General features: G+C 41.5%; 1 protein-coding gene across 2 annotated transcripts in view; it reads right to left on the reverse strand.

Moving 5' to 3' along the window:
- The window catches only part of XRRA1 (X-ray radiation resistance associated 1), a 183,863-nt gene that overhangs the window by 67,880 nt on the left and 100,725 nt on the right, over positions 1-15,258 (reverse strand). For both annotated transcript variants that reach the window (XR_011194838.1, XM_069203812.1), the window contains exon 11: positions 2,441-2,578. Coding sequence is in view for 1 of the 2 variants with exons in the window: in XM_069203812.1 (XP_069059913.1) it covers positions 2,441-2,578 (138 nt within the window). In the remaining variant the exon portion in view is untranslated. The remainder of the gene's footprint in view (positions 1-2,440; positions 2,579-15,258) is intronic.

The raw sequence follows: 15,258 nt of genomic DNA on the forward strand, positions 1-15,258 counted from the left end.
GTGGAGACCACCTTAATTTCTAGGACCATGATGTGGAAGTTTCCATTTTTACAGAGAAGCATGCATTGACCTAAATTAATATGTGTGTTATTGTGAAAAATGTATTTTAAGTAATACGGGCAAAAATGATTATATCAAAAGGCCTTTGTATTTTTTTAAAGATTTATGTAAGTCAAAACTAATTGTTTTATGTGTACTTGTAAAGACTAGGGATGATTGTCTATCAAATAAATAGAGTACCTAAAGGATTTAGAGTCAGTATTTTTCTTGGATATATGCACAAGTAAAATAGAGGAATAGATTTGTGTTTGAAACTATGCAGGAGCGCTGTGTTTGTTTATGTGGTCCTGTACATCTCTCAACTTATTTTGTAGAAATACACCTTGTTTGTTTTTAGAGATATTGATTTTGCTGGCAGACAGGGTAGAAGGGATATGTTTCAGCCTGTAGGTTACCAGTGCTAAATTTGCTAAAACAAAAATAACACACAAAACACTGCAACAGTTCACAGTATTTTTAGGAGCCTGTCATCGACACTGCCAAATGCAGAGAGTGCTGAATGCCAAAGTAACCTAGTCCTGATTCCACTTCATACCTGTTTGTGCTACAATCCTGAATTGTCCTTCTCTTTTTTTGTCATTGCCTTCCTATACGTAGCTTCTCCCTTTTCTACCTTTCTCTCTCTTGTTATAGGTCAAAGTGTAATGAAGAAAAGTTAGTGCTGGTGCCCATTACCTGCAACAACAGGCACAAATTAAGTGCTGTAATTTGCACATTCCACTATCCAAGATAGTGGCAGAGGATTGTGGGACTATCTCAGTGTTTCCAAACCAACACTTGAATTCTAAAGTCCAGTATATATATTTCAGTTCTTATGCCTGACAGTAGAATATATCTATATACAATGACTTTAGAAAAGATCTCAGTAAGAAAGTTAACCGTGTAAAGGCCTAAAGAAGTTGTTTATGTGGGTGTTTTATAACCATACCCCTTTTCAAAGGTTGCACACTCAAAAGAGGATTATGAGCCCAGCCAAGAATAACAAAGCAAGCCATTGCATCCACACCTTTCCAGATTTCTTTCCCAAGCACTTTAAAAAGAGGATGGATGGAGGCAATCAAGAAGCATTTTCTGGCCAATAGCTTGAAAGCTGGACTACAACAATCTGACAGTAATCTGGGAGATAAAGTTCCTATTTGGCTCTGCTGGAGGCGGAGTTGATTTGTGGAAGGAGTTGCTGAATAACTGAGTCGCCCAAGCATGCTTCACCGTTGATACTAACTGAAAACTCGTCTTTTCAAAGAAGATCTCATCCATGAATAAACAGATCTACTGCACTCCAGCCTTGGCCACTAAGGGCCGGATTTAGAGTTTGGCAGAGATAGTTGCTCTGTCACAAATGTGGCGGATATCCCGACCAGCGTATTATGATCCCATTATAGCCTATGGAGATCGTAATACAGCAGACGAGATATCTGTCACTTTTGTGACGGAGTAATGCATCTGCAAAACCCTAAAATAGACCCTCATTAATTTGCACATCTTTAACTAAGTGGCACACATTTCATGATTTACAAGTACAGAACAAGAGTTCACACATAACTTTATGCATGTGAGATTGCAGAGGAAAGCTGTAACTGCTATGGATTCCTAGGAGTTTTCCTTGATCATTATGTAAATTGCAAAAATGTGTGCATTTAAATCAAACAGGTATGCACCTATGAAAGCAGATTTTCAATTTGTTTGTGACTCGGGCCCCCTTATGCAGAGACACCCCTTTCCAATATTTAGATGGATGTGCCTCACTTTCAATGGATCATTCCTCTTCTCTATACAGCACACTAACTGTGTATTCAGTTCTTATGCTGGACAAATTATACATGGCTGAGCCATGTGAACTGAAGGGATGTACTCACATGCAACAGTTACCCCAGTTTTAACTTTTTAAATGTTTATGTTGGTTTCAAAAAGCATATAAATAAGTAATGTACATGAAATTCAACAACTTAATTACATGCAATTTAGAATTAACAATGTATTGTTAAATACAAAAATTATTTTAAATAACACACAATCAAATCATGTAAATAGGGGGACTTTCTTACATTGGTACACTCCCACCTGGTACTCTCCTGTGAGGGCACATTATTTATTAACACCAAAGAGTGGGCATAGAAGACTCGTAAAGAAGGTGTACAGTAGGCAAACTTTACCCATCCTTTAAAATCTGACTTATTTCTTGCTATGCACTAAATTTGCTACTTCTCACTGGGCATTTATTCTTGATATACTTTTATTGTACTATTCTTTAGGTTCCTAAAGGTCTTCCACACCCCAAGACACTGCACTTCTCTCTTGCTGCAGGTGCAATGTTGCATTATTTCTATGAAGTTTTATGACAAACACAACCTGTAGTAATATCAAAGAATTGGGGACGGACCTTGTTATCAGCCAGGCTCAGGAACCTCAGCTCCGGAAGTGGGGGCTCAAAAGCAGGGCTTAGCCTCTGTAAAGAATTCTCAACCCCAGTTCTGAATTCATCAGGAAATGCAAAACACTTATCCAAATAGGCAGGTTTCTGAAAAGAAAAGAAATAAAAGAGACCAAACCTTATAGCAACATATGTGTAGCACACAACAGACTTATGAATTACATATTGTTGAGTGCCACTATAAAAAAATGTAGACAAATATATACTTTTTGGCATAAAGGTGTCGGTTATTATGACACAATCATGGTGAAGTAAGGAACAGTGATAACATTCCTACCACATCCTACTCTGTTCCCTCCTCTCTTTAATATTGTGACTTGCGATACCAATCTCAGTGAACACAGTGACCCTGAGCCAGCAATCCTTTCTTCAGCTTCCAAATGTCCTCAGCTACCACTTTCATTACCATTTATTGGTGACATTATCCAGAAACCCTAACTAAACAACTATTTTCACTCAGGCTCTCCTCCACTGTGTACCTTTCGTCACTGTTTGGAGCCATGTACCTCAGCCAGTACGTTGTGATCAGCACTGACAGTACTATGATCTTTCATGTAACGGTATGCCTTATGTAGGTTTGACAGAGCAAACCTTGCTGGAAAGTAGAAGGTAAAATACTATCATTACAGTGAGAAGACAATAAAGTTGTTGTTGTGTGCAAGCTCCAGATTGTGATGGCGTGGAAGTCACCGGTGGTGCCGGACACATCCCTCTGGCTCCACACCTTGCTGTGGTGGACAAAAGCTGATGCGGCGGTGCTGGCGGACACATGGAAAATGGGGGCTGAGCATGGTTTAAGGGCCTGGGATGTTTATTTGTAGAAACTTTAAGTCAAAGTGGAGGAGGCTAAAGATGATGCTAAGACCACCTTAGACTGTGTTCACGGCATCCGTTGGGTTAGAGATGCAGTATGAGATAGCTGGGGGAACCTACTGCTGCTCCACAGACAGGGGCCTGGATTACCTGCTTTATGCTGGGTTTATTGGTGCAACTTTCTCTTCTCTCCCTAATTATTATTCATTTATGTTGTTAACTGTTTGTACTGTGCATTTCTGGCTAACAATCTCTATTTATAACCATAGGCGCAGGTGGCTAGCTGACCTGGAGAACTCTGATGCTGCCTGTCTACTGACCACTTTCTTGTAACTAAAACATCCCTGTTTGGCAGAGATTGAGGTCCTACGACGAGGGTATGTGGGTAGTGTTATTCAAATTGCTGATACAGAAATGCAAACAAAAAGTTGTTGTTGTATGGGGGGTGGAGAGATTAATGCTACCTGAATTACAAGAGTGTCGTAGCAGTACTAATAGCATTGAGACTTCTGTTCAAGATGCAATCTGCAAAGATGGAGAATGCCTGTCTTCTATTTTTTGTTTTTAAGGCAACTCCTTGCCTGAAATCTGATCATGTTGTAGTTCCTGGTGTAGAGCTGTGTGCCTGAGGCAGTTTTCATGGACAGGTTTAATGGAGCATCGTTTCTGAAGCCATGTTGCTGACGTCATGCAGCTGGTCTTCAGGATGATATGTGCGAAGGGGGAACCAATGTGGTTCCTGCAGTGTTGGGGTGATGTGGCTTAATTTCTTAATGCCCTTTATGAGACTTGCTACAGAATGTAGGATGTTTTTAAGGGGTGCCAAAGTGGTATCTAAGCAACCGTTGAGCAGTGCGTTGCTTCCTTCCAGATGAAAGGAAACCAGGGCCTTCATTGTCATTTTGAAATCTATTTCTGGAAATGTTTATCTTTTTTCAGTAAGAGAAACAACTATTTATATGAAAAGCTGATTGAGGTAATAGTTTTATATTATGACTTTCAAGACAGATTAAGCCCCCTTCCACCATAATTATAAAAAATGAAAGCTTGTATAAACAGGAGAGAACTTCCAAAACTGCACTCCCAATCTAGGATGGAGGTGGTACTGCAAATATGACTTTCCCTCAAGAACACTTCGTCATCGACAAGAGTGGAAGACATGTATAGAGACTGCTGGCCCCTCACATATGGACTGTCCCGTGTAAGTGGACAGACAGTAATGTGTAGGAGACAAATACCACAAAGGCAAGTAGCACACAGTGATATCCCTTGTTGGTTTGCTATATGGCTGATTATGATGCAGACGAAAGGGGAATGCATGTGAGTGTCTGAGAAATGAGCATCCTTCCGCAGGTAATGCAAAGCGCTAGAGAGAAGCCATGCAGCTCCTATCATCCATGTATGCCCTCCAGTAACATACACTGATAGTGGAATTTTTAAACAGCCAGATGGTAACGTCACAAGGGAATGCCCAGACAAAAAGTACAGGCAGCTGAGGTAAGGAGTGTCAGGGAATGGAACAATAAAATGTTAATGAACACTCTTATTTACTTGTCCCCTCCTTGCTTGGAAGCAGCAAAGCAGGAGGTGTAGTCTACGGAAAGCAAGCCTCTCGCTCATCCACTTTACCTGAGATCCACAGCTAAAAATATGAGATAGCAATTCTTAATGTAAAACATGTCATTTTGCCTACCTAATATCTTCTGATTTCTTTATTTTTTCGTGATGTTACGTGTTACTCTGTCGAGTTTTTATATTTTTGTAAAAGGAGTATTCTTGACATTAATAACAAAATATTTTTTCCATACGATCACTCTATTGTTTTAAAGTAAATGGCAATTTTAGGTCTGGCTAGAAGGAACTTTTAACATTAACCAGCGGTCATCAAAAACAATTACAGATAATGGCTTTGGGTCAGCCCCTTCAAACCATTGTCTGCTTTGGCTCAACCCCTTTAAGCCACTGCTTGATAAAAGTATCATTCAATTTTTTGGGTTAACCCACAGAAGTCTTTTTTCTTCACAATCATGGAGCTATATCATTTGTTACCAACCCAAAACAATGGCCAGAATGTATGAGAGCATAATGGGTAAATAAACATTACAAAAATGCTGCCTTTGTGTCCAAATGTCAGCCTTGCGCCAAAGAACTCTAGTCTTTATTGAGTTCTATGTCAGAGATTCAGAAAACCTCTTGTGCTACTGAAATTATGCACTGTAGATTCCCACCTCCCTGTAGTCTGCGGACCACCACTTTACACCCACTGCTGTGGTTTCCTCAAGCAAAGTGACAATAGGATCCTTAAAATCAAACTGTGTGTTGCTTCTGTCATCTACTACTACTTTTTTCAGTGGCTAGAACTTGAAGGTTAATCCCTTACCGTACTAAATGTAAATTGTGCCATATATACTTCAGTATATGAAATGTGATGCAATATTAAAGACTGTTACAAGTCAGTGTTTTGTAGCATACCAATAAATGCTGAATTATGTGAAAGCAATTACAATAGGTCGCTACTAAAGGGTATTATGCATTATAGATTATGAATATACAATACCGCATCCCCTACTGAAATCAAGTTCTAGGAGACAACGTTTCTGAATGTTAGGGGTGCAGACCCGGGTTTGCAGGCTGAAATCATTGCTGTATTAGTGTTGACTACTGCGGATGCAGGGTCCGTGGTGGAGTTGGGCCAGTTCTTCTGTTGTAGCATATGTATGACGGGTGAGTCTTTCTGGGAATGTCTTTCCTTGGAGGTTGCAGCTCTCTTTCTCCAACATTGCTGTATAGAACTCAGCCGCTCAGCCTAGATGAGTCTCTGTGTTAGTAGTTTGCCCTGCTTTGCGGTCCCAGACACACTTGACTGTTTCAAACTAGCACTTCAGCGCGCAGTGCACAAGAACCTGGAAGCAGTACAAGTTTCCAAAGGCAAGACCAGACATCTGAAATAAAACAGGGTTACACCAAGAAGCCTTGCCTCGTGTCAGGCGTAGTTGAGTTCCAGCACCTCAGTAGAAAGCTAGGAAGGGACAGGACAAAACCTGTGTATCTATGCCAGTCCAAAATTGGTCTTTGTGCTAAGGATTCATTTGGTTCTTCCCCAAACCAAGTAGTGGTATGTATTCTTCAAGGTAATTTCTATTCTCCACATAAATAAAGGGGCCAGCTGTTTAGTTGAATGCATCGCAATACATTCAACATCCTGTTCATCAGCCCTCAGATAATCTTTATGTCTCTTATTTTTTTTCTCTAGTCATTTGTGGACTATATTTTTTCTTGGACCAAGACACTTCTGGGTTCTCTCACTGCTCTGCTCCGTTTTGGGTTATTCAACGTCAAGCCTGTCCTTCTTCAGCTACTGAGCTTTAAGATTCCATCTTTCCTTGCCTAGGAAGTTTAGTTGTGCCTTCAGGAATATCCTCATACTGGGACTCTTCTACTTAGACACCTGTCACCTTATTCCTTACCTCTCCAGTGCAGGGTGGCACCGTGGCTAATAGAACTGAATGCCCCTTTTTCAGCCAATCAAAGTGAGTTAAAGAGAACTGATAGTCAGGGGCAGCTCTTAACTTACAGTGATTTGTACACAGGCTTATTACAAATCTTTTTGTGCATTTTTTTTTAAATAAAAGGGGTGATAACTAGGAAGCCAATCCTCAAAAGGTGGCATAGGTTTTACCTTCTCACACATATGCAGCAACTTTGTGAATGTTTTTACTGATCAAAAAAGATACTTGTTGGCAACCCTAGGTGGCCATTTTACATTTACATCTCTTAATATAATTTGCTTTTTTATGAGAACAGCAGAACAATTTTGTTGAAATAATAAAGGGCAATCCTCAAGTTGTACATCGAAATGTGCCATTCTCTAAACCGATCCTATCATAGGGTATTTTGGTTAAGCAATCAGACAATGTCCACTGTTTCCAGTTCTTCTGAATGCATGTGTTAAAATTATATTTTAAATCAATGCTAACAGAGGTTAACATTTTAACCACCCATAGTTTTTGTACTTTTAAATAATTCGGTTTCGCAGTTTTTTTTTTTTCACTTTTCTAACTTTTGCTTTTTTGACTGTTTTTAAAGAAAAGTTATTTTTGTTCTCACTTTTCTTTTCGAAATTGTGAACTAGTACCATTCTGCAACATTGACAGATTCGAAAACAATGTACCACATTCCCTTAATAGGCAGAGTTCTGGTTGGTAATGTTACTGAATGCATGCTGTTACCAGCTGAAGTTTTGCACCTTGGAACCAATGCAGCCTTCAGTCATGGTAGCGTTGGTGCTGAGGATCTTCTCACAGCTCATCAGAAAAGTGATGGTGGAGTCTGTGAATTGAGGAGTGAGCGAAGACGTCTTTGATGCAGAACATCGCTGGATCCTAAAGCCCACACAGAGGGTGCAACTCCCATAGGAGTGGACTAAGTCACGCCTGTACTAACATTTTAAATAATAAACCAGCAGAAGGGCAGACTATTAGGTTTCCTACTATCACTTGCAAACCTGTAATAGAACTTTAAGCCACCAATGTAGTATCCTTTACAAAATGTAACAGTTAGGGGGGTTCATATTGCCTATTTTCAATTGTTCACTGATTTGTACGATGGGAATTGTTAGGGTGACAGATACTTCTGGGATGGAATTGTGTGGAAAGGGGCCGTTGGGAGGGATTGTGGGCTGCAGACCAGTTGGTCAACAGTTTTAAATGCTTTCATTCCATCAAAAGTGCTTTTATTCTCTGAGATACATAATCTATGGTTGCTTTAGTAAGAGACTTTCCTTGTTACCCATAGCACCCGTGAGTAGAGTGCACTCGCTTTCCTAGTCAATTGAGCTCATGTGACTTTAATTTGCCAAGATGTCATGGAACGCCAATTGCCTTATAGATCGCATCAAGAGAGGGGTGGTTGTTAAATATGCTAAACATCACTTTCCAACTGCATTGCTTTTAGGAAACTAAGCTACTGGGCTCACAATGCTCCTTCGTGGGTAGATTTGGATATGCTGGTCTCACTATAGGTACCAGGGATACTGCAATCTTGTTACACAAAAGTTTCCCTTTAACTGTCTCACGGGTTATTACTTCTAAACGTGCAATATATGTGGTGATAGAGGGCTAGCTAGAAGGGCAGCCTTACAACCTGCTTAGTGCACATGTTCCACTCCATCCATCCAAACCTACTCCTGATCTTAGACCAGTCATTCTGACCCTACCCCCAGGGATGAGTGTTATAGTGGGAGACTTCAAAGCCATCCTCGACCCCACACTGAAATGGACCCTGTGCAACAAAAGCAGGGGGTTCCACTGTACCGACTTAGTGGATGGGCTACCTGGGGCTATGCAATGTATGTTGTGTGTGGAACCCCAATACTAGGGAATACACCCACATATCAGCTGAACATCAAACCATGTCTCACATTACCTTTCTGTTCCTTCTGGTTGCAGACCTATTGTGTATGACAGCAGGAAACATTCTACCTTGAAGAATCTCAGAGCATTCCCCCATCATGACTAAGATAGGTACCCTGGGAGAGCTGTTGCCCAATATGGTGAATGCATGGTTGTCTAGTAGATGCAAAATGCACACAGGTCTTAATGCAGGAGCTAAAAGCCTATTTTGAACTCAACAGTGGCATGATGGACCCACGGGGCACGCTGTGGGTGGCAGGGAAAACTGCTACGCATGATGTTGCAAAACCATTCCTTAAAAAGAGTGAGAGGGAAAAACAGCACTGTGGGGCACGATTTTTGCATTTGAACATGTATATAACATCAAACATGAAAAGAAGATCTGCCATCAATTAGAGTCTGATAAAGCTTCCTTGTGAATGGAGGAGGCTCAACCATGCTGGATCACCTCAATCAGGTGAATGGGGGAACAAGTCCAGGAAACAACTCCGTAAGCTGGCCTACAGCGAGGTCACCTCTGGAGTGATTCCCACACTAGTAAAAGCTAGCAGTAAGCAAGTAAACACAGCAATAGAGATTGTATCCACCATATATGTGGAAAAAGAGCGCTCTGAATGCGAGTGCTCCTCCCTTCTTATTGAAGATCTTCCTTTGGCAACACTGGGTGCACCAGGTAGAGAGGCCCTGGAGCAGCCTGCTATGCTGGAACAAATCGAGGCAGCTGTCAAAGACATAAAACCAGATAAAACACTGGGACCAGATGGGTTCCTCTTGAATATTACCATAAATTCAAGTCAGGTCTATTGTCTCACGTATTGCCTACATATTAAGAAGCCACAGAGAAGGGCTTTATTCAAAATTCAAGTAAGTTCTATTGTCTCACTGCCTACGCATTTAGAAGCTACAGAGAAGGGCTTTATTCGCTCCGACTTGGATTTGGCCACAATTGTAGTTATTCATAAACCTGGATGTCCACTGTTCCATATCACCTGATCTCCCTCATAGCTGTAGAAGTCAAGACGTATGCCAAAGTCTTGGCCAACAGGCTACTGCAGATGTTTACCTCATTGGCCTACCCAGACTAGTGTGGATTTTTTTCCCCATTGCAGCCATAGGGTGCACATAGCCCTAGCACAACATCAAAAGCTTAAGAATCCTAGTGCCCTGCTGCTCATACATTTTAAAAAGCTTTTGACTCCCTAGATTGATTTTTCTTGAACACAGCACTCGTAAGCATGGGGTTTGGGCCCCACTTTATGATCTACATTAAAGTCTTATATACCCAACCCAATCGCAGGTGGGAGTGAATGGTATCCTATTGACTCCGTACCCAGTACATGGAGGGACTAGACTATGGGATTCCCACTGTACCCATAGTACCCACCACTTTTCACCCTTGCAATAGGACTGGTGGCAGCCTGGGTCAGCTGTGAAGCCCCTGTGTGGGGGTTACGGTGGCACTGTTAGTTGCAGGACAGAATTGTGCATTATTTGGAAGACATGCTCCTATTTCTAAACCACCCAAAATCACGGGATCCTGACTGGATCAATATGCTTGAACTCTATGGAAAAGCCTCTTGCCAGTTTGTCAAGTGGTCCAACTCTCTCCTGGTCCCACTTAAAGTGGATAGGGAGATAACAGAATGGCAGTCTCACTTCCCAATGCACAGATTTAACTTCCACTACCTGGGCATACATACTTACATAGAGGTTCCTATATGTCCTACAAAAACTTCCATTAATAATTGCCCAAAGCTCGTTCCTAGACCAAACAACCAGGGCATGTCCTTTATAATGGGCAAATCAAGCTCTGCTGATTGCATTTATTAAGTGTACCCAGTCCACTTATGATGGAGGTAGGGGCATGCCAGACGTTCACCTGTATTACTGGGCTTCACAAATTCTAGTGTTGAATGACTGGCTATTTGTTGGGTGGGAATATCCAGCATTTCGAACTGAAATCTCTCTGACTAGCAGAAACAATATTCAGGGACTATTATATGAAACCACTACCCCACCCTCACTGGCAAGTTCTGCGCTGGATCAGAGGAACAAAAGCTACCACTAGAGACACTCCTTTTGCAAGGGAAATGACTTCGCTACCATACCCGTTTGGAAGGGTTTAAGCGATAGGACCTCAATGGCATTTTGAAACTGGGTGAAGCTTGCGGTGCTTAAACATTGTTTCAGGACCTTCAATCAGAACCTGATTTTCAGAGAACTCAATGTTTATCCCTGCCACCAACCCTCTCTGACTGAACCACCAGAATATCGCTTGCTCTAAGCCAAAGTTAATATGGGCCAGTTGTGGAGAGAAGGGCTATCACTTACATGATTAGTTATTAACTCCACACATCTCTTTCTTGGCACTCAAGGAGCAGTGGGAGACCTGGGTGGGTCCTTTGGATGAGCGTGATAGGAGGGATTCTAAAATGGCCCCACACACACTTGGAATGCAGCTGTGCCTTATAAAACTAAAATATTTTCATACTACATGCCTTACCACCAAAAAACGATGGCAAGAGGGTAAGCTTTCCTCACACCCTAGCATCTGATATCAAGACAATGAATGGCAGAAAGGCAAGCAGTAATGGATTAGTGTACAAAACTGGAAGGGCCTATTTACAAAGCTAGAGGATGCCCACATAAGCACAGGGAAATTAGGGGGAAATGGTGAAGTCATTATAATTTAATGAAAGAATGATGCTATGGGTGTTGATGTAATTCTTTCTGGGATGAATTTCATTACTGTGATTGCACTATAGTTACAGTTTTATTTTTTAATGAAGACACTAACATTTGTTTTTCAAAAAAAGCCATGTAGATAAGAAAGACAGTCATTTGGTGCACATATTGTGCATTGGCTCTGATCAGAAAATTTGAACTTTGCACTCTATTTGAATATCTTTGTGTTTGTCACATGAGCAATTTAGCTGGGGTTACCTGTGACATCTCAGGATGCTTTCTCCAGAAGGACTCCTCATGACATCTGCTTGCAGCAACGTCAACTCTATTTAATCATTTCCTCGATGCGGAGTACCTCCTTTTTCAACAGGGATCTGCCTCACACCATTGACCATGCCACTGATGTCTAGGCCGTAATTGTAGAAATAGAAGAGGAAAAGTGTACTGTATCTTGAAGTCTAAGACTGTGGTTCTAGGTCAGCTTTTCAGTGACTACATTAGTGAGTTATAGTGTCTCGACATAAAATTCCATACATAATGTCCATGGAGAGACTATTAACCCAGAAAGATTAATGATAATAATGTAAAGGAGAACCCTTTACGCTGGAAGGAAGATAATGATGCTGAGATTTAACTTCATGGTTTTCAATACTGAAAAAGTCACCTTCTCATTTACCAAAGAAGAACTGCAGATATTTTTTGTACATTTTAGGACCCTCAGAGGAATACTTGGGCTTGTTCAAGGAGGATCAGTAACGGAGTACTATCTAAATACTATGTTGTCAGCACAGCAGTGCTGCATCTTGAAAATCTGTTGAAAGCTGCTCTAGGCTCTGTGTCGTTTATCAAGAAGAATTCTCTCACATTGTACATTTTGTTATTATACATCACTCAAAGGGAGGCTGGGAATTTGAGTTGAGTTGAGATGCCTAAACTTTCAAATTCCTCCAAACACCTCCCTAATTCCCACTGCTTATTCAGGGTTGTTCTAGACAGATCTGACCTGATCTAAAAACAAAAAAAAATTCCCTCTTAATAATTGTATTTTTAATGTTTTTTCCAGAATCTTCTCCTTTAGGGCATAGGTCTGGATATGTATCAAACGTTTGTGTTGCTTCTTCTTACTTGGATCTCTCTTAAAAGGATCTCTATGAATCCTCTCGATGTCTGTTGCAATAATATCCTCACTCTCCTCTATCTGTACTGCAACCTTTATAAGAGAAACCACATAAGCCTTTAAGTCATCTCCCTCCACCCCCCTCAGGTACATTTAGAAATCTCAAATTATTCCTTCTGATGAATTTTCCAACCGTCCCAGCTTATCTTGTATTTCCTGCTCACTGTCCATCAACAGCCGAAATTTCTGATTATTCTTCCTTAATTCTTCTTTCATGGCTCCCACAGACTCTTCGAGGGCCTGGGTTCTTATAGCCAACAAATCAAAGTTTATTCAAGCACTTCACAGGCCTCTCTAATATCGTCTTGATTTACTTCGGAGACCGCAAAGCCCTTTTTGATCTTATCTGACAATGCTAGAATCAACGACTGTAGGGAGGTGTTGGGATGTACAAAACCGGATATAGGCTCCTGCAAAACAACCTGGCTGGAGATAACCCCTGTGGGGACAGCTGCCATGGAGCAATTAAGCAGTCTGTCCAAAATTACCCAATTCGTATCCTCAACACCATCCTCCACTTTTTTCCGGGCCTCAGCCTTACTCTTTCCTCCTCCACACTCCACCATTTAGTTTCCAATTTCCATAATGAGAGAGGGGAAAACCTCCTTATTCACTTCTTCCTCTAGTGTATTTTGAGGTCTAGAGGATCCACTAATATTTTCCACAGATGGGAGGACTCTAAAATAAGACCTTAACGAGGGAGTTATTTTCATCTTGACAGTCGAAGAAGACCTCTTATTTAATGTTCCTGTTTTACCCTACTTACTTTTAGGCAACTGATGACCAGCTTCCCTTATCCTCAGGGTTTGTTGTACTAATCACGTTTTTAATTGACCCTGCACTGACAAAAGGTCCTCCGCAGTACTTGACTCCAAAGAATTTTGACCACTTCTCCCACCTTGGCCTGTCAGTTTCTGGCTCTCACCCTTCGTAGCTCACACCTGCATTGAGGAAGGTTTCTCTATACACTTATGCTGGGAACCTACCTTTCCTTGCCGTCCCTTTCTCTTTTCAAGCGATGCCTGCGGTAGTCCCACCTCCTGCTGTTGTGCTGAATACCTGCCTGCAGATCCTCCTCTTGCTGCCAGCACACCCTCACCATCCACCTCGGAAGCAGCCACCGCTATTGCCGCGGTGCCTGTGCTGACGCTGCCCCCGCTCCTCTGGAGAGGAACATGTGCAACTACTCTGCGGCTCCTCTGCAGCCACAGGATGGCTCAAAATCTCCCTTTTACCCTGTTTGACCGAATCCCACTCTTCGCCGAGCCACAGGAGGCAAGTTGGATCATTTGTGTCTTCCCTGGAGTCAGCCGGGATCCCCAGACGTTTCCTGCTTTGGCGACCTGCCGCTACACAGCCCGCCATGTTCTCCACTCACAAAATGTACCATGTGAGAGATCTGCTTTCTTTCTTTTAGACCGAGTTTTCCCAGAGGCTCTCTAAAATTTGGCTAACATCCAGTCCATGTGGATGCAGGGATGGGTTCTCCAAGGTTGGGAGGTGAGGGGCACACGAGGGGTACAGGTGGGGATCATATGGGAGAAACAGATAAAAATCCTTATTCAGCTTACATATTACAGTTGGTTCAGTTGTGGGCAGACAAATGGGTAAAGCTGATAAAAACCAGGGGGGAGATTGTAGTTTAATTCAGGTCATGTCATGGAATGCAAATGGGCTGCGTACTAGGGAAAGAAGAGTGAGAAATTTACAGTATTTGAAGGATTCTCCAGACCACATAATAATTTTGCAGGAAACTCATTTGTCTAGAGCTGAATGTAATGAATTTTTTAAGACTCAAAAATTGGTCCAAATTTTCGTATGTTTTACCACAATTTCAATACTAAGGGGGTTGTTATTTTGATTAAACATCAGATTAGAGCAGTGTTTTTGGGAGCAACATCGGATAAATCAGGGAGGTGGATTATAGTTAAACTCCCAATATATAACACTCTATTAACGTTAGTTGTTTTGATGACCCAAATTGTGACGACACTGATCCTATGAGAAAGTTTTTTTTCTCGCTCACTGGATTTTTCTGATCCTGTTATAATGGCAGGGGATTTTAATGTGATTCTGAACAATAAACTGGACAGATCGGTGAGATGTAGGTCAGTAGGTAAGCCAAAATCACAGGCCTACCTCAAGATGATGATGAAGGAATTTGAATTGTGTGATCTTTGGAGATAGAGTGTGGTGGTGCAACAGGGCTTTTCATTTAATAACAAAAAGTATGGTCATGCTTCTCGGATAGATTATTTTCTTGTTGGTCAGGAGTCGGTGGAGGTGGTTGATGATATAGTCTATTCATGTGGCGGTGGTATTAACAATTAAGTTGTTCTTAAAAGATGAGGTGAGGAGGTGAACTTTAGAACGCTCACTGCTGCTGGATGCTGATGTTGTATTACAACGTCGCATGGAGACAGAAGAATTCTTGAAAGTAAATTTGGAATCAGCCCCCATAAATGTGGTTTGGGATCCTTATAAAGTGTTTAAGCTTTACAACGTTTAGGAACAAGAAATATAGGACTGAAGTAAGCACTTTAGAAGCAGAAATGGCTGAATGTGAGAGGCAAATAAAAGTTGGGGAAGAGGTAGCAGGCAAGCCTGAGGAAAAGTTGAGACAACTGAGGATACACTTTGAGGAAGTACTGCAAGCCAGACTGAGAAAGAGATGGAAAGCA

Source organism: Pleurodeles waltl, chromosome 8 (genome assembly GCF_031143425.1).
Source record: "Pleurodeles waltl isolate 20211129_DDA chromosome 8, aPleWal1.hap1.20221129, whole genome shotgun sequence".
Taxonomy (NCBI): domain Eukaryota; kingdom Metazoa; phylum Chordata; class Amphibia; order Caudata; family Salamandridae; genus Pleurodeles; species Pleurodeles waltl.